This window comes from Poecilia mexicana, unplaced genomic scaffold (assembly GCF_051168715.1).
Source record: "Poecilia mexicana isolate PSO_F unplaced genomic scaffold, ASM5116871v1 scaffold_14, whole genome shotgun sequence".
Taxonomy (NCBI): Eukaryota; Metazoa; Chordata; class Actinopteri; order Cyprinodontiformes; family Poeciliidae; genus Poecilia; species Poecilia mexicana.
This window is the reverse complement of record NW_028263383.1, coordinates 27,983,084-28,007,912: the sequence shown is the minus strand read 5'-3', so window position 1 is coordinate 28,007,912 and position 24,829 is coordinate 27,983,084. Positions and strand designations below refer to the sequence as shown.

Here is a 24,829-nt window from a genome sequence, read left to right as displayed (position 1 = left end):
GGAAGAAGATGGTCAGCTCTCTTAAATGTTTTCCATTAGTGAACCTTTCTGTAAAGTATTTTGAAAATAGTCATATAACCCTTGCTAGGTTAATGGTTAATCACAGTTTCTACTCTAAGGTCATTACTGAAGTTTGTCTGACGTTGTCTGTATGCTCCAGAGCAGCAAACTTAAGTAACTGATAATCAATTAATGAAGTTTAATCAGTCATGCTGCTATACAGACAAATTACCACAAAATACCTTAAAAGCAAGTATGAGGGGGAGGGGGGGTTTCCATACTTTTTTTCATTTCAGTTTTGTTTTTGACAGACTTCTCATACATTTTGATATATTTGTCTTTCTTTTCACCATGACTAAGTGATGTATTTAAATGTTAATCAGTTTTTGGATTTATGTAACTATTTTTCCCACCGTTGTTCCACGCTTTACGTGTCTACTTAGACAAAACTGTAATGCTTTTCTAACAGAAGTGACTGGCTGGTTTTTAAATCTGACACACATATTGTTCTCCAATCAACTTAATGTGTCCCGGCAGCCACTGTAGCTGCCCTGACTTCAAAGTGGCCGTTTTTTGTTGTCTCGTGCTTCCACTTTTTGTTTCCAAGCTTTGTTTTTCTGTGAGGATGTCAGGGCGTGTTTGCATCTGGGTTTCATATATCCGCCCTGCTAAAGCCCAAAGGTCAGAGGTGTGTTGACCTTTTACATTCCAGAAACCTTTTCTCCTCTAATTCCCCATATTTGGCCAAAGTCTTTGTGAGGCCAAACTCTCCTCCACCCCTCTAACATCTACTTCTCTCCCTCTTTTTTTGACTCTGAGCCACTTCCACAACTATAATAAACTTTTTTCTTTCTCAATCATACGTGATTTTTCTCCAAAATGATCTAAACACAAACATTATTTATGTATTCCAAGTCAAACTATTTTAAAAGTCTACAGGTAGGTGAGAAGTCTCAATTAAAAAAAAAAATCAACTTTATATTTTTCTTCTTCTTTTAGAATCACACTTTCAATTAACTTATTAAAATTCCTTATTATTAGCAGTAATGTCAGCTCATGTTTTACTACTCTAACCTGTAGAATCAAGAATTGATTTAAATATAATCTTTCTTACAACATGAAGTAGGCTACAAGCCTTAATCTAAAAAGAAATAAAACTAAGAAATAGTCTGGAAGCAATTATAAAGTCATATTTATTATGTGTGATGGTCGATATCAAAGACTTCTGTGCTCCAGTAGAGTCAACCCAACTACCATTTCAGTTTATTTATTTAGCACAAAGTCACAGCACACCATCAACTTTACAAAATGTACAGATGCCAAGAAAAGTACGTCCATTCCAGTTGATCCTGTTGGATAATGCAGTCAAGTTCAGTTTATTATTAGTTAAAAAGTTTTTTAATCTAAGGAAAACAGCAGGTGGTAGTAGCTGCATTTCCATTACAAATGTGTGCAAAGCTTTGTCAATATTTGGCTAAAGCCTAAAAAACAATTTTGCAATTGAGCTGTTTCCTCTAGATAATAAATGCTATTAAAATTACACGTGAATAAGTTTATTCACGAGACTACTCATTAAAAAACACGCCGTGCTATGAACTACCTCCTATTGTCGCCTTTGTCTTATCTGCCTAGTAAAATCCAGTTGCTAATCACAAATCATGTGAAGTGTAAAATGTGTTTTATAAAATAAAATCATTTCAATACAGCCAGAAAAATCACTTCAACGTAATGCAAAAAATTTTATCAAAAAAACTGACGTCAGTCCTAACATTAGTATGTCAGTGCTCAAATTATCGCCACAGATCTGCTAACATTAGCATGTTATCAGTAATGCTAACTGCTCAGATCTGCTAACATTAGCATGCTAAAGCCAGCACTGCATTTCAGCACTAGCAGTTCAGGTCTGCTAACTTTCACATACTAGAATGCCACTGTTAACATAAACAGCAAATTATTGTTACTTCAAGATTCATTAAAAATGCTCGACAAAAATATCCAGAACCATCTAAACATGCTAGTGCATAAACATAAGTCTTAGCATATTAACGTACTCGTATCCATTGAACCCAAAAAACATAATTTCCCAGATGTTTGAACTGTGAAGCCGCTCATCTCCTAAAATGTCAGGTTAATATTGTTACCCTAAAATTTTAAATTCATTAGTAACTAACAACAGTAAGTTGCTAACCTAGTAACTTAAAAGTGCCCTTGAAAAACATTCAGTCATAAAGAAACAGAGAATATGTATTCAGCTTCTATAAATTCACATACATTTTTAAACAGACTTAAGTCTTTTTTTATATATTAAAGCAGAATTTAAAATTCCACATCTTTTAGTGTCTCAAACAAAACATTTTCACAGAATTTAACCAAGACTTGACATGTTTATTAAAGTCCAAATGCAGTTCAATTATTCGTTTAATCAATGTATTGATGTGGATTGATGTCTTGTTACACTCTAAGCAAAGACCAGATCAATTTCATAATAAAAAAAATATGCAAATATGTGTTGAATCAGATCTCAACCATATATAACAGATTATATAAACCATTTTCTCATTGGTAAACTCAGGATTTTTGGCACTCAAAGTTGTGACACAGTTTCACTCTGTGGCTGTTGTAACAAAGATTTACGGTCAATTACAGCAGAGTTTTCAGCTGAAGGAAGCAAAAATCAAACTGTCCATCACCTCCGATGTAGGTGTGAATGCTGGTGCAGGCGTTTGTTTATACTAAATATAATATTGCAGTGAATTACTACAGCAACATGAATGAAAAACAACACATGGGTGACTTTATAACACATGTACCTCTCCATATAGTTAATGAAAGAGTGAACATTTCAAACAGTAGACACAAACAAATCACACAAGTTGTTGATACAGTGAATAATGCGACAGGAAACACAGCCACACACGTGTGACATGTTATATTTTACTAACTGTTCCCTGGCGGGCTTACGTGCTGCATACTGTATTTATAGAGATTAAAGACGTACACATTTCTAATGTTTCAGGGTGGCTGCGCAGACTGATAAAGATCTCCTATGCAATACTTCAATCGAATCTCGACTCCAGCGAGTGTGGTGCATTTTTCTCCAGCAGAGATAAAGAGCATACAGTTGCAAGCGCACAAACAGCTAAACAACAACAACAAAAAATGCAAACACACACCACAGGGTTGCACGGCCGCTTCGAACACACACTCCCTTCACACTTTTTTCAATTACCAGGCTGGGGAAAACTCTGGGGAAGGACTGAGTGTTTGGAGCTCAGTTTCTATTTCATCAGTCAATAACACATCTTTGGGGCAAAGCTGACACTAATTTAAAAATCTATGAAGAGCAGCCTGCCTCATGTTCATAACCATTGGAGGAGGAAGAAGAGGAGGAGGAGGAAGAGGAGGGCCCACGACAGCTTGCACACCTGATCAATCACCGTTGTGGCGCGCTAAAGAATGACGGGGGAGATGTTGCAGGAGGATGATGATGGGAGGAAAGGTGCAGACGAGTTTCAGAGCATCATCTGAAGATAGTAACTTCAGTTTGTGTTAGTGGAAGATAAAGAAAGTGAAATCTAGAGCTACGAGGGGAGCAAAATAAGTTTTACACTAACTACATTTCCACTGGCCACAAAATTGCAGAAAATGGAATTACGAAAATAAATTAGCATTGCTAACATTAGCATTGATATGCTAATGTTAGCAGATCTGAGAGGTAGCTTCAGACAATGCTCTCTGCTCCCTTGTTGTTTTCCACTTTGTGCTTGTTTTCTAGACTATTTTTACTGTTGTAAATTTCCTGTTGTGCTGTGTGGAGGATATGAATGTATTTCGGGACTTTTGCACTATTAAGGAACCACTGACTTGCTCCCTAATGAGTAAAACAATTAGGACGAAGTCCTGTTGGACACGTATAACTGATGTCGCAATCTGGGCAAATTGCACTGTGGCTTTTTCTCTTCGATGTAGTCAGACAGAACTTGTTGTAATTCTGACCACCTTTCCTTTACTTGTCACATTAATCTAATGACACACTGGCAAACAGATGTGCAACAGGCCATTGAAAAAGATATTGGAATAATGTCGTCCAGTTTCCACCTCTGATTAACCAGTGACCTCTCTGTTTTGTTTTTTTTGTTTTTTTATCTCTTTGCAGGGTCGGACATGGCCATCTTTTGCCTTCTTTGTGGGAAGCGTTTCCAGACCCAGACAGCACTGCAGCAGCACATGGAAGTGCATGCCGGCGTTCGCAGCTACATTTGCAGCGAATGCAACCGTACTTTCCCCAGCCATACTGCACTCAAACGCCACCTCCGCTCACACACAGGTTAGTGGAAGCACTCGGGGTCCGTCTTCACTGCTGGCGAGACAGGGGCATCTTCAGGGCTTTATGTCTAAGTATCTTGTTTCGTTTTGACTCGAGTTCCTCCGTTGTGCTACTTTTTACCCTAAACTCTGCGGTTGCTATGCAACATGCTTTGAAGGTTTTACTCTACCTTTTTAATGTCACCTTTTATTAAATATCCAGAACTGAAACTTACGTGGCTGAAACCTAAAACCTAACCCGACTTCATGTCCATTAACAATGTGAAATGGTAAAACACTCCAACAAGTCCATCATCTTTTCTAATTAATTCAAGGTATATGGAGAAAAATAAGCTGCCATATGCTGGATTTATTGTTTTTGGCTTATATGTTGTGCTCTGTATTTGCAAAAGTGAAAGAAAATGAGTTTCTTCCCCTTTTGACTGACGTTCCTAAATTATAGAGATAAGTTTATAATTAATAAAACAGGATAGTGAGGGAGGGACTTCATTAAAGTTTCCATCCAGGCACACGCAGGCCTCCAGAGCAGACATGCAATGCCCTGTGAGCAGCGATGGGGGAAAAAAGTAGTGGTTTTTGCAACAAAAAACAAAAAGACTCCAACATTAAACTTACAAAAGCTGTCTTTGCTCAACTTTGCTGTTTGTGGATTTTGTGGTTCTGTGTCTTCCATCTTGACCTTCGGCATCCACTGGAGTGGATGAGCTTCAGATCTTCTAAGTCTGGCATGCCAAAGAGTAGGCACCGCTACCGGGTAAATAATACCTTTCCATTGCAGAAACTGCAGTGAAACAATACTACAGGCATTGCAGCATTCATCTTTTATCCAAATGAATCTTGTTTCTCAAGTATTGAGAAATGATGAGTAAAGATCTGATATTGATACCCAGTTGATTCATAAGCGTCATTTCTTTTATTTTAAAATTATACAATTATACATTGGTCTTAAAAGCTGTAAAACCAAAGGTGCATTTGAAATGAACACCTTCTCCTGTAAAACAAACAAAAACGGTTTTATTTCTAAATTTGTGGGTAAATATAAACTTTGTTCCAAATTGAAGATAATAATAGAAAAAACTTACCACTGATAAACTCTTTGAGCACTTTAACAGCATCCTGTTTGTGCTAAATCCAGTGTATTCTGGCTATGGATCATATCACAGTCCTGCTGTTGACTATTCCTTGGATACATAAAAATAAACGTACAACCAGAACGTTCCACACCATCCCTGGGCCCAATTCAGTTGTAGCTCCATAGGATAATGACACAGTGTCACTCACTGGCATCAAACAACACATTAACCAATAAACATAGAAGTACATCACATTAGTTGTCTAATAATTAAGTTACCTACTAGAGGTTATTCTACAAAATAGAAGTTTTTAAGACAACGTTTCAGCTAATATCGTTTAATGGCCCTGCCTTGGAGCTTCTTGATGAAATGACCCATTTTTTTCCCCCCACAATCCCTCTCCCACCTGTTGGATTTCTCGGTAACAGAATACCTGACAGCTTAAAATTAAATTGGATTCAGCTTTTTCCTGTGAGTACTACAAGGATTCTCATGTTTGAATACAGCCTACAGTACAAAACAAAGTACAAAGGCGTGTTTTTATTTTAGGAAATTTAGCTCCGCTGAATAAACAGCATGAATTCAGGTCAACGTGGATGCATTCTGTAGCACTCGGGGGAAGATTATTTACGGCGGCTCTTTTGTTTTTTGTTTTGTTTTTTTTTCTTATTTTTTTCCCCTTTTCCATCAGTCCACTATAATTTCACTCAGTGTCGGCTCTCAAGGACAAGACCAGGATTCTAATACATTTTTTCGCTGGAGCAGAGGTAGCCTGACAGATGCGGCTATTCAGAGCAGAGGTGGAGGGGTGGGGAAGAAACGCGGCCATGACAGAATATGAACACATGGAAATGAATCCCATTTCAGCAGCGAGGAAAAGGGCCTTTTTTCTTCCCTCTTTTTCTCCGTCTCTCACCCGACCGCCTGTCTGCGACCTTAAATAACAGTCTCACTGTCAGAGCCGATTTAGCTCACCAGCTCGCGGATAAATATTTGAAACGAAAGGCAGCGAGATGAGAGCAGTCGGCCCTATTTACAAGTCAGGCGAGTACACCATTAGTGTGTGATGGTGGTGGGAGCTGAGGGGCTTCACGGTGGGGGGTTGTGGAGGGTGCAGGGGGGTTACAGTAGCGATGCGCACATCTGTTCTTTCCACCAGACGCCGGAGAGGACACATGCAGTGTCTCTGATCCACCTGCCCACCCCGGCGACGCAAATGTCACCTCAGCTCGGCGGCGGAGCTGCAGATGCGACTCTGCAGCCTTTTGCCACTTTGAACCTCGTCCCACTGTGGGCGTGTGCTAAATCACAATGAGCCAGCCGTGAACGCGGCCGTTTAAATATGATGCAGAGGTTTTTGTCTGGGGATTATAAAGTCAGCCACTGACGCAGCCGTCGTGTGTGCCAGAAACGGGTCCTAATTTAACCTTTAAATAAAACTAGAGGGCTGGTGTTCCTCTGGAGTCACTCTTTGATGTTATTACCATTCAATGCATAACGCTGCAAAAATCCTGATTAAAACATCAGGTTCGCATTAGAGAATCAGCCCTATAGCTGCTAGAGATTCTGCTAAATACTGTCTTATGAGATTGGGGATATTTAAATCTTTAAAGACTTGACAGAGAAAAATAAAGACTCAGAATCTGTGGCTTTACTATCTACTATCACTCCATTTTTTGCTGATTCTCATTTTTCTGTCTGCCTTCAGAGAGTTTTTGGAAATGAAAAAAGGAAACTAAGATTCTCCCAGTTAAAGCAGCCAATCATACAGATGCATTTAAATATCAAAAAAAAAAAATCCAGTAATTCCATTCAGTCAGTGTCAAATTCTCTAAAATTGTTAAAGTTGAAATGTTTTGGTTTCATTTTGAGGATAACGGTTTACAGATATTGAAAACCTAAAATTCAACTTCTCAGAAATGATAACATTTCTAAATAAATGAATAAACTGATTCTATATGAAATGAGTTTGATGGCCAATTAGTCACAGTTGACTTTGGACTTGATTAAACACACCAGCTAATGACACGTCTCTTTTTCCACCACATGTTTTTCTTCCACTAAGTTTTCTGGTAAAGTTCTTGGATAAGACACTGTGTAAACAGCCATTTTCTGCAGCGATGACCTTCTGCGCCTCATCAGCTGGTCAGGTGTTTGGTCAGCAGTCTTTGATCCTGTTTTTAGAAATCTTGTTAATATTATTGGTCTTTATGATTTTGCAGTGTGTTTTGCGTTAAGTGGAAGCCGTAGTTAACAAAATTAAGAAAGATAAACACTGAATATTTCACTCTGAGTGCAATTAAGGTATAAAAGGAGTGTCATCTTTTATTTAAATGAACTTTTCAATGATGTTTTACTTTATCTGTATGTGCCTGTATGTCTCTAAGCTTTAAACTCCAATCAAAATTATATAACTCCTTATTTTAAAAGCTCAAGTGCCAAATATGCCTTGGTATCCATTAATGCGCACAGTGGAAACCGTCACAGCATTATCACAGAAGCTAACATCTACAGTCTACCTTATCACCACACTCTGGGGTTCAGCCAATCAGGAGCCAAATGAATGGCGCACCTGGATTGGCTTCCAATAGCGCGTCAAGTAGTTTTGCGGCTAGGCATTTCAGCGTCACAAATATTCTATCAAATATTTTTATACATGCTGTATTCACATGTATAATTTGCAAATAATTTGGAGTTATGTTCCACAAAAAAATTCACAGTGTTACTGTATAAAGAAAAAACATAGAAATTTAGTAATAGTGAAGTATATTCTGTAGTTCAGGTGTTTCAGTTATAGCTGATAAACCCAGATTAAAGTAAAATTATTTTCCAGCTTTCATCTCTGATTTGTTTTCTGAACTCAAAGCCCTAAAGATCACAACAATTCTCCGACTTCTGTATTGCAGCTTGTCAGTTGTGCTGTGGATGATGTTTTCTTTGTTTCAGGCAGTTTTTTCGCACACAAAAGCATCAAACAAATCGTTCCTTCCCGTTGGCGCTTCCCGTGAAAAGTGGCCTAAGTTAAGACAAGAATTCCCTGTAAATACCAAGATCTCGCTGTTCAACTCTAATTTTAATGGACGGAGCGTGGCAGCGCCTGTTTGGGGTGGAAGCTTTTTAGATGCAGCTCGGCTGTTAGTCGAATCAGTATTCAGTCGTATCAGCTGACAACAGAAAGCACTTTTATGGACATTCATTGCGCCTGCTTCATTTTACCTGTCTGCAGCCTTATCTTTTGAAAGCAGTCTTGCAGCTACCGGCTCTGACACTGGATCACCATTTAGGGACGAGGAGGAGGAGAAGAAAAAAAAACAGATTTAATGGTGTTTATTCCAGCTTCTTAATCTCACCATCTCGCCCTCTCTCCCTCACCAAGTCTGTTATTTCTCTGTATCCACCTGCAGTTTCATCACCTCTGCTGGACATACTGTTACAACCATGCTGCCTCTTTGTATTTGTCTCTATAGCATGTGTACCGTACAGTATAGAGTCAAGCACTTGTGAATAAACACAATGCTGGCTCATAGAAGTGCAGTCATGGCAGCTGTGCTTTTCCCTTTCCTAAGCTGCTCTCTCACACACACGCACACACACAGAGGGCAGACACTCTCTTTACAGATCAGGCCTTCATTAATATTCTGTTGTTGTGCACTGTCTGTGTGTAAGTGTTTGTGTGTGTGTTTTTTTTGTTTTTTTGTTTTTTTTTAACTCGGAGCCAATTTGCTGTCTGCTGTGGCGGGGTTGTTTTGTGTTCGCAGCTGTATTTGATAGCGCTGCAGCCAGACAGAGGGGGAAAGAAAGCGAGAGGGGACCGAAGCCAGTTCTGGTCTTGGCAGAGATGTCGCCCGGTAATTTACAGCCTCTTACCGTGTATAATGAACACACTCCGTGCGCCCATGGGCACCCTCGGCGGCCCTTTGGGGTGTCAAAAGAGGTGATTGGAGGGGAGTGTGTGTGTGTGTGTGGTGGGGGGGGGGGGGGGTCAGGAGACGCAGGTGGTGATGCTTGGGGGCACCCTTGGGTTCACTTGGCGTGCTGCGGTTCCACCTCACTTTGCCGGGTCCTCATCTGCGGCGCCCCCCCACCGCCATGTGGTCACACCAGAGAGAAAGAGAAATGAAACGGAGAAATGGAGTGGAATGAAAGTGGGATGGTAGCAGTTATCAGATGGACAGACGACGTGTTCGCCATTTGAAACAGCAACGCGAAGATCCTGACATGAACTCCTTTTGTGGTGATAGAAATGTGTGCGATTTCCATAAAGCTCTGCTTTACGTCTTTGTGCTTTAGTGTTCCCAAGTGGCAGTGGAGGATGACAGGAGCGAGGCGTCTGTCTATTTCAGTAAAATGTACAACAACCAAATGTCAAATATATTCCTCTCTTATTTTTCCAACCAGAACCTTTTTTTATTCACGTTTCTGGTACACCCAAAAATCTGATGCACAAGAACATCCGGAAACAGCAGTAATGGACGACAAAACCGCTTCAAAAAATGTTCTGATGGGACGCTGGAAAAGACTATTGTTGTGTTCAAGTTGTGCTAAAAGGAGTTAGCCCTTCAGGGAAGCAACTGAAAGGCTAAAGTAGCATCTCAATGCTACTTTAGGCTCAATGCATTAGCTCCAATGTTGCAGCAGCACGTTGGAGCTAATGCTAATGTCGGCATCCATAGTGCACATTTCTGGAGCACTTTGTGCCATTCTGAAGGTTGAATAATGTAAATAACAGATTAAAAACTATAATTGTCTTTGTTATAATATGTCAATTTATTCAAGGATTTATTAGCAAAAATGGTTTTGGAATTGAAAATGTTGCTTATTTTGTAAATGTACATAGTTTTAAAATGTGGTTGTGATTAACTAATTGCAGACAGAGGTCCATTTTTCTTGGTCACTTATCAACTGATGAAAGATTCAGTTCAAATAATGCAGGAAATATCTAGAATAAAGCAGATACTCTGTCATAATGAGTTACGTTTGTCTGGATGTGTTTAGCAAACGTCCTCTTTAAGTCCTCTGCAGCGTGACGTATGCCCGAAAATGATGAAGCCTTTAATACTTGACTTGGACTTTGAGTCAAAGACTTTAGACTTGGACTTGGCTCTCACAAGTGACATTTTCTTTCTTTGAGACTTGACCCTCAAAGGCGTAAATCTGTGACTGTAAGCAGTGTAAAGAACAGAAACGCTGTCTTAAGTGGAGCGTACTATTTATGTTTTTAAGGTATGTTCCAAGCAAGAAGTCTTGCCTAAACAGGAAAATTTATTTTATTAGTCAAATTTTACCTCCTTTTTTCCAACAGCAGACACTTGCACAGCAACAGGACATTAAACATAAATAACCCTCCACAGGCCGCCTCTGTGCATTAGCATTGCATTTGCTGGACTGATAGGAGGCTCCTAATTAAAGGCAGGTGAATCTGAACTCAATTATTATTCTTCCAGCATCGTGCAAGCCCACCGAGCTCTGTGATGGATTGTGATCTCTGCTGTGGATGAGACGCTAGAAAGAGCACAATGTCTTACAGCGGGAGCCACTGATAACTTCATGCAGACAAATAAAGACTGTCACTTTTATTGATTTTCACCCAGCCCCCACCGCCAAGGCCATATACACCCACATCTCCTGCTCTATCCCTGTCTGGGTTTTATCCCCCATCCCTTCATTCCCATCGCTTCCCTTTAATGGAAGTGCATCCAACATCATCCCCAAGGCATCTGAAAATGTTTTCCACCATAAAAGTATAACATTCCCATAATGTGATCAGACTCGAGGATGTGTACATTTTACGTTCCACTTTTACTCCCATTTTCCTCTCTGGATCTTAAATAAACCAGCTCGGGCATACATACTGTATGTACTTACATAAAATTATAAATAAAATATATGGATGAAAGTGAAATTGTCTTTTAACAGCAGGGCAGTGGTGGAGGCACATAACGAGAAATGCAATTTATTCCCCGGCACGTTGCTGCTTGGACAGGCAGATAATGAAAGGCATAGGTCATTGATGGTGACTTAAACCTGCAGCGGTGGAGCAAAATACATTAATAAATATCTGCAACATCACTCGGATGGAGAGGATAACACGTAAGGGAGCAAATGACGCAAGGAGCGGGTCCTCATCAAACACGGGAATACAATTAGTCCTGGGGCTGCTGTGGAGAGACTCCCTGCAAATCATAATATCGCCCAACGTTGACATGTGAAGATCCATTACGGCTGCCCAGGAGGGACACGTGCTGTGGCAGCCTGAGGAGTTGAACACAATTCCTTTTATCGTTTTCATTTCAGAATGCACAAATACTGTAGATCCATAGGCAGCAAGGTTTCTGAAATAGATCCGGTACGCCACAGATGGACAAAAGAGCTTTGCATTCACAATAACACAGTGATCAAACTATAGGAAACGACTCGTCAAGCTTCTCAGGCTTTCTAGAGACAATAACATCTTAGTTTTTGTTGGACTGGAGTGCAATGATTCAAAGGAGATAAAATACCTGATGACAAGCACATCCCTCTAGAATTACCGCATTTATCAGTGTTGTTGTCTATTAGTGCATTGTAAACAGTCCGTCTGTATGGTTTATAATACATTGGATGGCTGCTGAATAGCCAAGACAGGCAGTAATTATAAGGCTTCAAACAAAGCACAACTGCGGTGCGGGAAAATTGTAGAAAAAGACAAAGGCTGGTATTTGTCTGCTGGTACTGAAATGGATATCCATTAAAACATGCTTGCTGTTTGTGCATAACCCTGTCTGTCTGCATAATAAAGCTTTGTGTTGAGCTGTTAGCTCAGCTGTCAGATGGCTCGGTATGTATATTATATCTTTTTGCAGCTATGTACTGTACTGTCAGCACTTTAAGTAAATTGGTCTTTCTGTGTCTGCATCACAGCAGGGGACCACCCATTCGAGTGTGAATTCTGCGGTAGCTGCTTCCGAGACGAGAGTACACTGAAGGGCCACAAGCGCATCCACACTGGGGAGAAGCCCTATGAATGTAACGGCTGTGGGAAGAAGTTCAGCCTCAAGCACCAGCTGGAAACCCACTACCGTGTGCACACAGGTACTGCCTCCTAAACAAGTTCAGATGTAAAACAGCAGCTCTTTCACAAGGAGGAATGGATTCAGTCATTTGCCTCACAAACAGTCTCTATGGAGACTGACTGCCAGTTAACACTTACTTTTGCATTTTGAAGATGGAAAAAGGTTTATTGGTACTTTCATTTCCACGTGAGGTTAATTTTGATCAATCAACTAGAATGCCTCTAAAGTTGGATTCAAACTTTAAAGGCTGAATTCTCTTCATCAAACCAGACCGCAAAAACTAGTATGGCTCCCACCCATTCCAAAATGTTGCAGAAAGAAACCAACTCTTTTAATATTTTTAAATCAATGAAGCATACACCACACGATGCATATTCATGAAGATGTTCTTTTAGTGTTTGAATGCATAAAATATAGAGAATATCTATTAGCTTGTATTGCCAGCAGTAATTAACATGATCATGGAGTAGATTAATCAGCAACTTCCACAGGTTTTCTGGCTGGTAATTGGATCACTTTGAAGTTGAGTGAGTTTACTTTTACAGAATCAGGTTCTGACCTTTACGGCATGTTGAATTCAGAAATTCTTCATCTTTTCAATTTTCAAATATTTGCGTAGCACTGTGAGGCTAGCAGTCAAAACTTTAAACACATGTTCCAGAGAAGTGTTCACATTAAGACTGTAACCTAAATTAATGACTAAAAACTTTGGTTTTTATGCCATGCATAAAACATCAACATTTGTTGCATCTAGCTTTAGCAAACAGGTTGTTGCTGTAGGAACTTCTGGCAGCTAGCCTGTAGGCTAACTAAGTTTCAACCAACACTACATATAAAGCATGATATGTTTATTTTAATATTAATCAAATTGTGCTTTCATTAAAAGGGATTTACATAAAACAGAATTAGTTTTTCTAAAGAGCCATGATAACTGTTTAGCTAGCTAAGTTTGGTAATGTTGGTAAGCTAGGTTAGCTTATTTACAGACATATTCTCTAAATATGATGAACCATTTAGGGTTCTCCGAAAACAAGTAACAAAAATTCAAAACAGTTTTCAGAAATATATATTTTCTTTGATTTAAAAATTTTGAACTCTAAAAGAAGCCATAAATTAATCTTTTTGACACTTATACAGGCTCAGCTGCCCTGTATGGTTGAATTATTTATACATTGAGATAATAGCATGATTATAATTCATCAGATTTAAAAAAAAAAAAAAAAAAAAAAAAAGCTGAATTTGACTGCATCTAAGCTTTTCAGAATTAGGGTTTACATGTTCTTGCTTAACTGTTAAGTGTTTGCTTTCTGACACATTTCTTCTTTTTATTTTTTATATTGGTAATCTGAAACACTTGTACTTGTTTTTTAGATATTTTTAAATGTTTCAGACTGTGAAACAAATTTGATTATCAGACAAAATATGGTTTTTTAACCCTTTCCAGACTGATAGATGTCAGTAACTGGTTGTGTTTTTGACAGATCAGGATATGATGTGTTCTTTTTGAGAAGTTTTTGCCTACTTCATGTTGTCAGACAGGTTCTCTTTAAAGGATCTCATTAAGCTACAGATCTGACAATAATCAGAAGTGGTTGTGGCTTGTGAAATGGAACAAATTTTTGTGATCAATCACTGTTAATATGATAATTTAACAAGAGAAGCAATTATTTTTTTCTGTTGTGTCAAGTTGGTTTGGAGAGGCTTTTCCCTTAATAAATGGGGAAGGATTTTTTATATTTACTCTGATTGTCTTTTATATCTTTACGGACCAAATACTTTTTCATTGCTCTGTGTATTCTAGTTTCACGAAATAAAAATATTCATTCATGATACCTTTGAAGTTCGCTCCCAAAGTCGACATGAAGCGAAAGCTATTTTAACATTTTTCAAAATATGCATGAGTCATCCTGCTACCATAACTCAAATTCATTTATTTGTTTTTAAGCAAAACACTTTTTAGTCAATGCTTCAGGGATTTCTTGGTCATTTTTTTTAAACAGCCATTAAAAGTCTTCAGGATATCAAAGTTCCAAGGCCCAGAGCAGTGCAGATGGAAATCAGTATTACTGTGATACAGTGGATGAATGTCTCAGAAGACTTTGTATTGATCCCAGTATATTTAGAGCCCCATAAAGATGTTGACACAGTGATAGGCTAGGTGCCCTGGAGAATGAGTGCATGCTGCAAACTCGATTGAGTGAGTATAGTCTACCACGAGCGCTCACCAGGGTGGCACACGGCCAAGGGTTTATGCTCTCTCGCCATCTTTTTTCCCTCCAACACACATGCACACACACACACACGCTCGCAGCAGCACCCTCCCATCTCCCATTCAATAAACCAGCTGTTAAGCCACACTATCAAGGCAGCCTGTCCAATAATTGGCTCCCCTCCGTCCACCCTTTCCCCTTTTGTATGAGGGAGGGGGGGTTTTGCGTTAAGCCGGAGAGCAACAGCAGATAACAAGAGCGAGTGACAAGCTCACAGTCAAAGGCCACCTCACACAAAAGCAGCTGCTTGATGAATCATCGACATTGGCAACCTAACCCCTACCCACCCCACGCCTCTCCACACATCCCAAATGCCAATGACTGATCAATACCAAGGCCCCATTTGCAATTCGTTATTAGCTGATTATCTGAGGAGACTGTGTTTACAGTCTGGTTATCAATATCAACACCCCGCATGCGTTCGCACTGAAATTAAACAGGTTTGCAGCGCTGCGTTCATAACTATTGGCTAAGTGACACCGTTATCCGGCGCAGGCTGAGGTCAAGGTTAAACCGGGGTTTCTCCGGGACAGACCGGACGAGCGACAGAGGCGGGAACAGGCGGCTGTTTGTCGCCACACACACGTGTGCAGTTCTGCTGAAAGGTGACAGCAAAGCGCCGGGCCAGATCACTTCCGACAGCTCATTTCAAATGCCATTGGTAAAGGTCAGCATTTACATGTCTAATTTGAGTCTGCCGGCTTGAGCGCTGGTGGATTATTCCCTGCCATCACTCAAATCATTAGCACGTTTAGGACGGCCGCTGCTGCCAAATTGAAATGTGGCCGTTAAACATAACAGCCCCAGCAGCAAGAGAACAGCGTCGTTCTGATTTATAACACCTTCAGGAGTTTAAAGTGGCAGGAGCTGCATGTTGGATACATCACAGATTATCTTGGCGATTGAATCAGCGTTGTTCTGCACATTTATGGTAAATATTTTGTCTTTTCTAGAGTAAATTATTTATATAGAAATACTGTGGTACTGTTTCATAATGATTTGTATATTTAACTTTAGTTATGTAGCAAAAAACATGTTAAGGAGCTGTGGACGCATAGGTAAAAACATAACACAAACAATCCAAACGTTTCCATTTGTTGTTTTTTTTGTTTGTTTTTTTTTAGTTTAACGCAAATATGCTGCTTTTTTTTTTATAACTGGATGCATCTGGTTCTGTTTGTTAGAGAATTACATCAAAATCTCAATAAAAACCATTTGATGCTATCCACAAACTAAACGTTTGCTTAGGAATGATGGCAGGAAAAAGCCTTTTCTGTTCTACCATCACAAACATAAACATGGTGGTTTGTCAAAGTAAATTTAGCTTGTTCTGTCAGATGAGACAAAGAACTGTTCATTTTTGAGAGGTGTAAAAATGAATCTGATAGGTAGTGAGGAGAAAACAGGTGGATCATATATACGTTGGTCAGTGTTCCAGTTATTATGGGTCTAAGGCATCTCTAAACAGGTGAGGTTTTAGCCTTGATTTAAAGGAACTCAGTGTTTCAGCTGTTTTTCAGTTTTCTGGAAGTTTGTTCCAGATTTGTGTATAAAAGCTAAATGCTGCTTCTCCTTGTTTGGTTTGTATTAACATTTATATGAATGATGGAAGTCATTGGCAATAAAACCTTTTCTCTCTTATCCTTTCAGTCAGATTTAGCATCTGTTCTCAGCAGGAGTCTAAAATGAGCCCAAAATGACTTTATAATTAACGTAATCATTGTCTTCCACCACCTTCCCCTCATCTGCAGGTGAGAAGCCATTCGAGTGCAAGCTGTGCCACCAGCGATCCAGGGACTACTCGGCCATGATCAAGCACCTGCGCACCCACAATGGCGCCTCGCCCTACCAATGCACCATCTGCCTGGAGTACTGCCCCAGCCTGTCAGCCATGCAGAAGCACATGAAAGGTCACAAGCCTGAAGATATCCCTCCAGACTGGCGCATAGAGAAGACATACCTGTACCTCTGCTACGTCTGAGACGGGAACGGGGTGAAGTGAATGCGGAGGGAGGGAGTGGATGGGGGCAGAGAGGTAAGAGGAATGTAACGGCGCGGGCAGGAGGTCTTGAAGATTGAGGAATGTCAACAAGAAGATGCTTGAAGAAAAAAAAAAAGAGCGTTTGTTTAGTCTTTTTGTTTGGTTTTGTTTTTACATGCAAAGGTGGCGACGAGGAGCTGGGTGTAGGGGCGGGGGCGGTGGGGCTAAAAGACTTGGACATGGAGAGAGTTCTCCAGCATTGTTCGGATTCACCGGGTCGTTCACTACATCTGCAACTGTGCTATTGTTTCAGGTCATTTCCTGCAGCACCACAAAGCAAGTAGGCTGCAAAGAAGTGACTGTTTGGATGCTGCTGCCACTTTGGTGAGAAGGCAGATTCTCAAGGGCTATCTGACCATCCTCTCTTCTTCTTTTTTTTTTTTTTACATTGCTTTTTTGGTGCCATGCTTTCCAAATGTTGCATTTGCTATTTTCCAAGTTATGTCTGGATTTGAGTATTTTAATGAACATTCTGTTTTAAGTTCTTGAACTGTTTCCGTTTCCTTTTCCAATGCCCAAAAACCTGCAAGTTTATGAGTCCATTCCTGAATTTCCACCAGAAGCAGCGGTGGCTCTGAGATAGCCCCTGAGAATCAGTGTGGGCCCCTGCAGGCTTATGCAGTAGACGGGACAGTTGAACTGGACTAGTGGGAGTATTAAGATGCTGCAAACCAAGCAGGGAAGACACCAGCGCTGCTTCTCCCTGGAGGTCTCCCCGGCTTCTTCAGCGGTCTTCCTGGGTCGGAGACGCTCCAGTCACCACTGGCCGCTCAAGGCCGACAACCGTCACTTTTATGTCATATGTTATTATAAATTTTTTTTTTAGCTCTGCATCATAGTTTATCATGGCTTGATTGCACAGGTAAAGCAAACTACGACAACAGTCTCTGTTTGATGTCAGCAAGGTGTATAAACCCTTCAACAAAATATAACTCGCTATCATAATATCGCACAAGAAAACCCAGCTATATTCAGCAATAGGTGTCTGGACTGCTTCTACCCATTTATCCCCATGACTATCAGTCTCTCACACCAACAATACCCAACACAAACTGACTCATAGCAGAAAAGCTTCAGCTGCCGTGACTCTGTCAGCTCACCACAGCGGAGGAAAACGAATCATCAGGGGGTGAAGGCTTGTCGTCTGCGTGAATCCTGTGACTCGGACGGTTTGCGGTGAACATGCTGAGGATGCCTTAGCTGCACAATCCCAACGTTCGTCGGTTTTAAGGACTAAACGGCAAGAGCCCTGAATGTGAACGTCTGGAAATGGGGAGCGTATGATGAGGCTGTATGAAAGTACAGATTGATGCTTCGACGTCAGAAAACGGAAAGTTCCCACCTCTTTTTAGACGTTGCTTTATTACTTTCCCTGCCTGGAAAAGCGAAGCATCCTTATCGTTTGAAATGTGCACTCTACTCAGCCCTTCTGAGGTAAACAACGCTGGAGAAGTGAAGGTGGGCATCTCCAACTTTCTGGCGTTTAAACCTGTTCCACACAAGTGATTGTCATGACATCTTTTGGGGATTTACATATCCAGAAGGCAGGTGGTCACCAGTCGGATGAGGCGCAACCAGGCAGAGGAAATGAGCTCTTTCTGCGGTTCCGTCTGTGCGCTTCGTCCCTCTCGTCTCTTATTGTGGTTCTTTTTATTGAGTTTGAGCTCAACACATCGTACTTGAATTACCTCTCTTTCTCTCTCTCTTTCGCTCTCTCTCTCTCTCTCTGTGTTTTTTGTTGGGTTTTTTGTGTGTGTGACCTCATGTTCCTTGTGTATTTTATAATTTCCCTTTTGTTTCATGTGTACGTTTGGGCCGGTGTGTGTCGGAGGATGCATCGCAACAACAAAAAATGTGATGAGGCGGAGCACGTTTGCAGAGAAATTAAGTGCCACAGAGAAGAGATTCAGTTTTCTTTTTTCATTATGTTTTCTGTGTTACCAAACGTGGTATTAAGTCTGTTTGTTAAGGAGCCGGATGGTTCGCTCATTCGTTCTAAAAGCTACCTCTGAGTTGTTTTCATGTTTGTTTTTTTGGGGGCAAAAAAAAAAAAAAGAAAACTCACATTCTTTTGTGTTTTTGTATTATTTGTCAAAGCTACATCATCTCATGCTTCTTTTTTTAAGTTGATTTATGATTGTCTGTGTTTTTAAGAAAAGTCTCTATGAAACCGTAAAGCGGAGGTGGACAGGATGAGGAAAGTCATTCGAATGGATGTTTGTTCTTCTCTTATGTTCTCCCCCTGCGCCTCCAACGACAGAAGAGCGGAGGAAAAAAAAAAGAAAAGCTAAAAAAAAAGCTATTTTGAAGCCTTAAAGTGATGAGTAAGACGGATGAGTTCTGTTGCTTCTTGTGAGCGTTTAAAAACAAGAATTTAAACTTGAACATATGTGAATAGAGTTGTAGTTTTGTAATGTGAAATAAAAAAAAAGCAAAGTGAACAGGATTGTTGGTTGAGAACGCTGCAGCGCACAGGGCATGTCACATTTGATGCAGAGCGCATTGGACAATTTGGACGTGCAAGGCGTAATCAAAAAAAAAAGAAAAGAAAAAAGACAAACTAGAAGGTTAAAAATAGAGCTTCTCCCTTTGAGAGAAGCATGTGTGTGTTTCTGAACAAGAGCCAACAGAGGCAATTTGATATATAAAAAAAATGGTGATATTTTTGTATTCAGTGTCGGTCCTTTTTTCCATTTTTGTGGAGGGTTAAAGCAGGGCACAAATAATATTTGTAATTTTTTTTAAGCGTTATTTTCCCCCTCCTTCTGGGTGTGAATCATTTTTGCCTGCTCCTCTTTGATATTGTTGGACAAAAACAAAAGGAAAAAAAAAACTATTTGTGTGAACACGTTGTAATAATAAGTGTTGCTTTCTGGGTGTCAGTTGCATTGTCGGTGAAGGACTAAATCTATCCACCAGTTTTACAAATGTGTGAAAAAGTGACGATTATTAAAAATAAAGACACAAGACAATACAAAAAGAAGAAAAAAATAACGGAAACGGCAGACAGGGGGCGCTGCCGAACCGACCAATTAGTACTCGTCATTCAGTTGTTTATGTCAATCAAACTTGACTGTCGACGTTTTTATTTAGTTTATTTCTTTGTACTTGAAAAAAAAGAGAAAAGAATAAGGGATGGCATGTCCCGTGGTGTCTTGCCATTTTATTCTCAAACACTGTGAGCTGAGGCCGGGGTGGTGGGCGGGGCTTCGGGTAATATCCACCCACCATAATAATAAATGAAAACCCAGTCACAGTTCAGTCTGAACGCCACAATGCAAGCCTGTTCAGTCACATTATTCTTCTCATCGTCCTCTGAATGTTTTCTACTTGTTGAAAAAGTGTGTAACTGTGTGAGAGTGTGTGTATGTGTGTGTATGTGTGCGTGTTAGTGGGAAAATGCACTAATCAGATACAAAATAAAATGATATTCTATGCCACTTTTTTCTGTTGGGGAAAAAAAGATTATATATATATATATATATAAATATATACATATACATTGGCATCGATATAGTTCTTCCCTCAGTGTTCCTCGGGTGTTTCTGTACTATCTTTGTGCCTAAAAATGGAAATTGTTCAACAAAAATAATCCATCTGTATCTGCTTACGTTCTGTATTTCCAGAAGAAAAATAAGTGTTGTCTCCAGCACCCTAGGGATGTCATGAAGCTCAAATTATGACTTTTTTTTTTTTTTTTTTTTTTAAGAGCCAATTGTTGCAATAAACCTTCTGGATTCACTTTTTTAAGCTGTACTCTGTTATTGGCATCCGGAAGCTTTTTTTTTTTTTCTCAGCAGCTGATTTAGAGTAAAATATATATATATATAAAATAACATTCTGAATTCATGCAATTGTTATTTTGTCTCAATAGCCTTGCTGTTGAGGATTTTTAGGAGAAAATGAGTGGAAAACTTCCATTCGTGCAGGTTGGCACTAGGCTTCTGTTTATTAAAGTACTTTTTTTATGATTATTTGTTTGTTTGTTTATCCCCCTTGTTCTACAAAATGCATTTATGAGTCGGGGATGTAAAATTTGGTCCGAGAGGAATCATGGCATCCCTGGAAGCTGGCACTCTGTGTTTTTGGTGTGGTGTTTTTCTAGAACAAAGTAGCCATTTTCATGCAGTGTTGCAGTGCATGTGCCATTGAGGTCTAGACTAAAACTGTTTGAGTAACAAAGCACCAAGACATTGTATTTTTTTATATTAGCACTGAGGACCAATTGCCCCGTCGGACCAAGCGTGACGAAGCTTTTTTTTTTGTTTTTTGTATCGTAACAAAGCTTTTTTCCCCGTCTTTCCCTGGCTTTGTCTGTGCTTCTTCTCTCCTCCATTGTTGTTGCAGCACAAGTGCCAGTCGAGTTGCTCTGTATTAAGAAAATAGTGTTTCTATTATGATTTGAATTGTTTTAGTTTTTGTCTACCTCAGCACCTAATCTTAGCCTAATCTTAGAAGGTGCCCAATTATTATTTTTTATTTTCCTTTTTTTGTTTGTTTGTTGTTGTTGTTGTTCTCGTATTGTTGTCACTTGTAAAAAATAAAATGGGAAAAAAAAAATGTTTTTGAAATTTTGCATTAGAGCTTTGCGACGGTCCTTTGTCTTTTCCGGCGACAACGTGCTATTTTTCTTTAAATTTTTCGGTTGGTTTCTGTTTTGTTTCCCGTGGCAGTACGTTTCCTGTTTAAAAGCCGTGGCACCAATCTATAGCCACAGTCTGTTGATATAGAGGTTGTTTTTTCCTGTTTCGTTTCTCTCCATGTAGATTCAGACACATCTTTGTAACATTTCAGTGTTCTCTGATGGAGTGTTGGAAAAAAAAAATAAAAAGGAAAATTAAAAGATTTAATGCTGCAGGTTCTCTTCTCCATGTTGTCAATAAATTCAATGTTGTGCCTTTTGATAGAAAAAAAAATATATTAAAAAATAATCTTTTTTCAAATCCTACTAACAGTAGATTGTTGATTGAAGTGGGTTTTTTAATTGTATTTTTATTTATGGGTCTCATAATAAAAATCAAATCATGATGTTGAGTTGTATACTTTGAATCTGCAGTTAGAAAACGAAATAAAAAATGGACTTCATGTTGTCTCTTCATCTATTTACTCCTTAAAACACTTTTAACAGAAAAACAATGCTTATTTTCTGTCTGTGTGTGCATATTTGTGTGTGTGGAGGGGGGCGAGGGGGTGTTAACATTTCTCACTTTGTAAGGTGTAGTTTTCTAACAAGTACTTGCATTGAGGGCCCACTGCTCCTTATGGGGTCCAAAGCCTGGGCCCCATTAGGGTAAAGGTGTCCAAAGTGTGGCACAGGGACCATCTGTGGCTCCTAGACTAATCGTTTGACTGCAATTTAAAAAAATAAATTTTTGTTTCACCAAATCTACAGGAGGTTGATGCAGATGGACACTTTTTATCCTTAATGTGAGCAAAATTATATTTGATAAATATAACAAGCCTTTTTATGTTCACCCCAACTATGCAGTGACTTTTACTCAAATTAGATATTAATGAATGAATGAATGAATATATTAAACTTCAAGAAATAAAACAGACTCAAATCTTGGTCTAATTGCGTGGAATAGGCTAAATGTTTTGTTGTTTTTTTGTACGTTTTTCTTTCCTATAAAACAAACATGCAAACCCCTTTTTAATGTTCGAGTGCACATCCACTCCCTATAAAAATATGACAATTTAACTTAAACTTTAGCATGCTTAGCTTATTGAGTAGGTTACACTTTAATGTATTGTGATTTATTTTTACGTTGAAATAAGTCACAATGTTACTCAATAATTTTAGTTTTTAAAGCTATTACATTCATCAGGTTCACATGTTCTGACGTGACAATTTTGACTCGTGTCAAAAAGTTTGGACACCCCTGGTTTAGGGTCCGGTTATAGAAATGAATCAAAGATGGATGCAAGTCAATGCAAAGTCTTTGTGAAGATAAAATGGGACACTATGTATGTGTGCTAAATTTTTAGACCAATAAAAATTATTTGAGTGACACCTATATATATATATATTTCTAGTAGTTTTCTCAAAGCATACGGGAAAAATTGTAGTAACAATACCGTATGCAAAAACACATACAAATGTATTAATTATGCATGCATGGAAGATGCTTTGAAGTTAATCCCCATGACGTTTCTTCTTTCACTGTTCTCATCAAACGTTTTCTTTTTCTTTTTTTTTAATGCAGCAGTTTGTCCAACTCCAACACCTTAAATAAACTCAGTCAAAGAGCTGTTTCAGGGTGAACTGAACACCAAAGGGGATAACTTTATTTATTTAATTGTTTTTTTTGTGTGTGTGTGTGTGTGTGTGTGTGTGTGTGTGTGTGTGTGTGTGTGTGTGTGTGTGTGTGTGTGTGTGTGTGTGTGTGTGTGTGTTTTTCGTAATTTTGTTCAGCATAGCAAACTTTGGTGAATTTTATTATGTAACACACCATCACAAAGTACAGAGTAATTGTGAAGTAAAAAATAAATCTCATTAATTTAATTATTAATTTAAATTGGCTGTTTGGAGGCTAGAAAACACCTCAAACATGCAGGATAATGGACCACGATTCGAAACCACAGATATAATATATATATATATATATATATATATATATATATATATATATATATATATATATATATATATATATATATATATTAGAGCGGTCCAGTCAAAGTTCAGATTGATGTTAAGATCTTTTCCATCCATTCTGGTTAGAGAACATTGCATTAAACTATTCAGTTTTGATGTCATGAAAATATGGAGTAGTTCATTTTCAAGGCTCTGAGATATTACAGCATTTAGAGTATTTTTTTAAAACATTGAAAATAATATCCTGCTCCTTCCTCCTGCGCTGAATAAAACCTGAGGGAAGAGCAGCGACGGCACATGAGGCACTGAAAATAATCTGGTGGCTCAGCAGCTGCTCATAGAAGCACAACCCAGCACACAGAGGCAGGGATGGTCTCAGCCAATCATATCACAGGGGTGTGCCACCTCCAGACACACCCCTGGATTTTCTCTGAGACCATTGTTTGAGATGAAAATGCTTATCATTTTAAAAACCAACCTGATTCATGTGATAAAATATTAGTGCTAGTTTATCTTTCAGCAGGGGATTATATCCATATTTAGTTATTCATCAATAAGTTTTGCTACGTTTATGCTTTTATCCAAAGCAACTTACTAATGGGATTTATAGCAATGCAGTAAAAATCAAAGCTCATAATGTAATATCCAAATAAAAAAAATAGATTCTTCCAACGATTTTGAAGTTGATCTAAGTTTTTTTCAAAGTTTGCAGAATATACAAAATGTAAAATAGTGTGAAAAATGTCTGAGTTTTTCTTCAGTGTTCACGTCAAATCAGAAATGTATGAAAGACATTTATCTTATTTAATTATATACCTCCATCTGTCTGCCTTTCTGTCATCGGTTTGTCCATCCATTCATCTGTTCATCTGTCCAGACATCATTCATTTAGCCAACTATCCCTTCATCAGTCTTCATCAATCTACCCTTCTTGTCGTTCATGCTACCAATTATTCATCATTTCATTCATTTATTCATCTGTCATTGGAGGCCATGCTAACAAGCCTGAGAATTCACAATAGTCTCTGATGTCTGGAACACACTGTAAAGTAAACAATGATGATTGACAGCACTAAGACCCGCCTCCTGGCTCTGATTGGTTGTTTCTAGTTAACACTAGAACAAAGCAGAGGAGTTGTCATGATTCTGTGACAGTTTCAACAAATGCTTAAAAAACTAATATATATATATATATATATATATATATATATATATATATATATATATATATATTGTAAAAGTTATATACATTCAGCTTTATGAATGAGATATTTCAAAGAACTGCTCACAGGTTTGCAGATAATGTTTTGAATTAGAAAAGACCTTTTATAGCAACACAGTCACAGCCAACCTTGACCCATATTCCAGTCCCGTTGAGGCGGAGCAACATCTTGAAGCATTTCAGAGGGAAGAAAGAAATTTTTCTAAGTTTTACGTTCAGGAAAAAAAAGCGGTTTTTTGTTGTTTTT

The 24,829-nt window shown here is 38.9% G+C and overlaps 1 protein-coding gene across 1 annotated transcript in view; it reads left to right on the top strand.

Moving 5' to 3' along the window:
* zbtb16a (zinc finger and BTB domain containing 16a) overlaps positions 1-21,847 on the top strand; it is a 173,695-nt gene extending 151,848 nt beyond the window's left edge. The window contains exons 5-7 of the mRNA XM_088012456.1: positions 4,157-4,327; positions 12,300-12,470; positions 16,473-21,847. Of these exons, the coding sequence (XP_087868582.1) occupies positions 4,157-4,327; positions 12,300-12,470; positions 16,473-16,702 (572 nt within the window). The 3' untranslated portion in view covers positions 16,703-21,847. The remainder of the gene's footprint in view (positions 1-4,156; positions 4,328-12,299; positions 12,471-16,472) is intronic.
* The last annotated feature ends 2,982 nt before the right edge of the window (positions 21,848-24,829 follow it).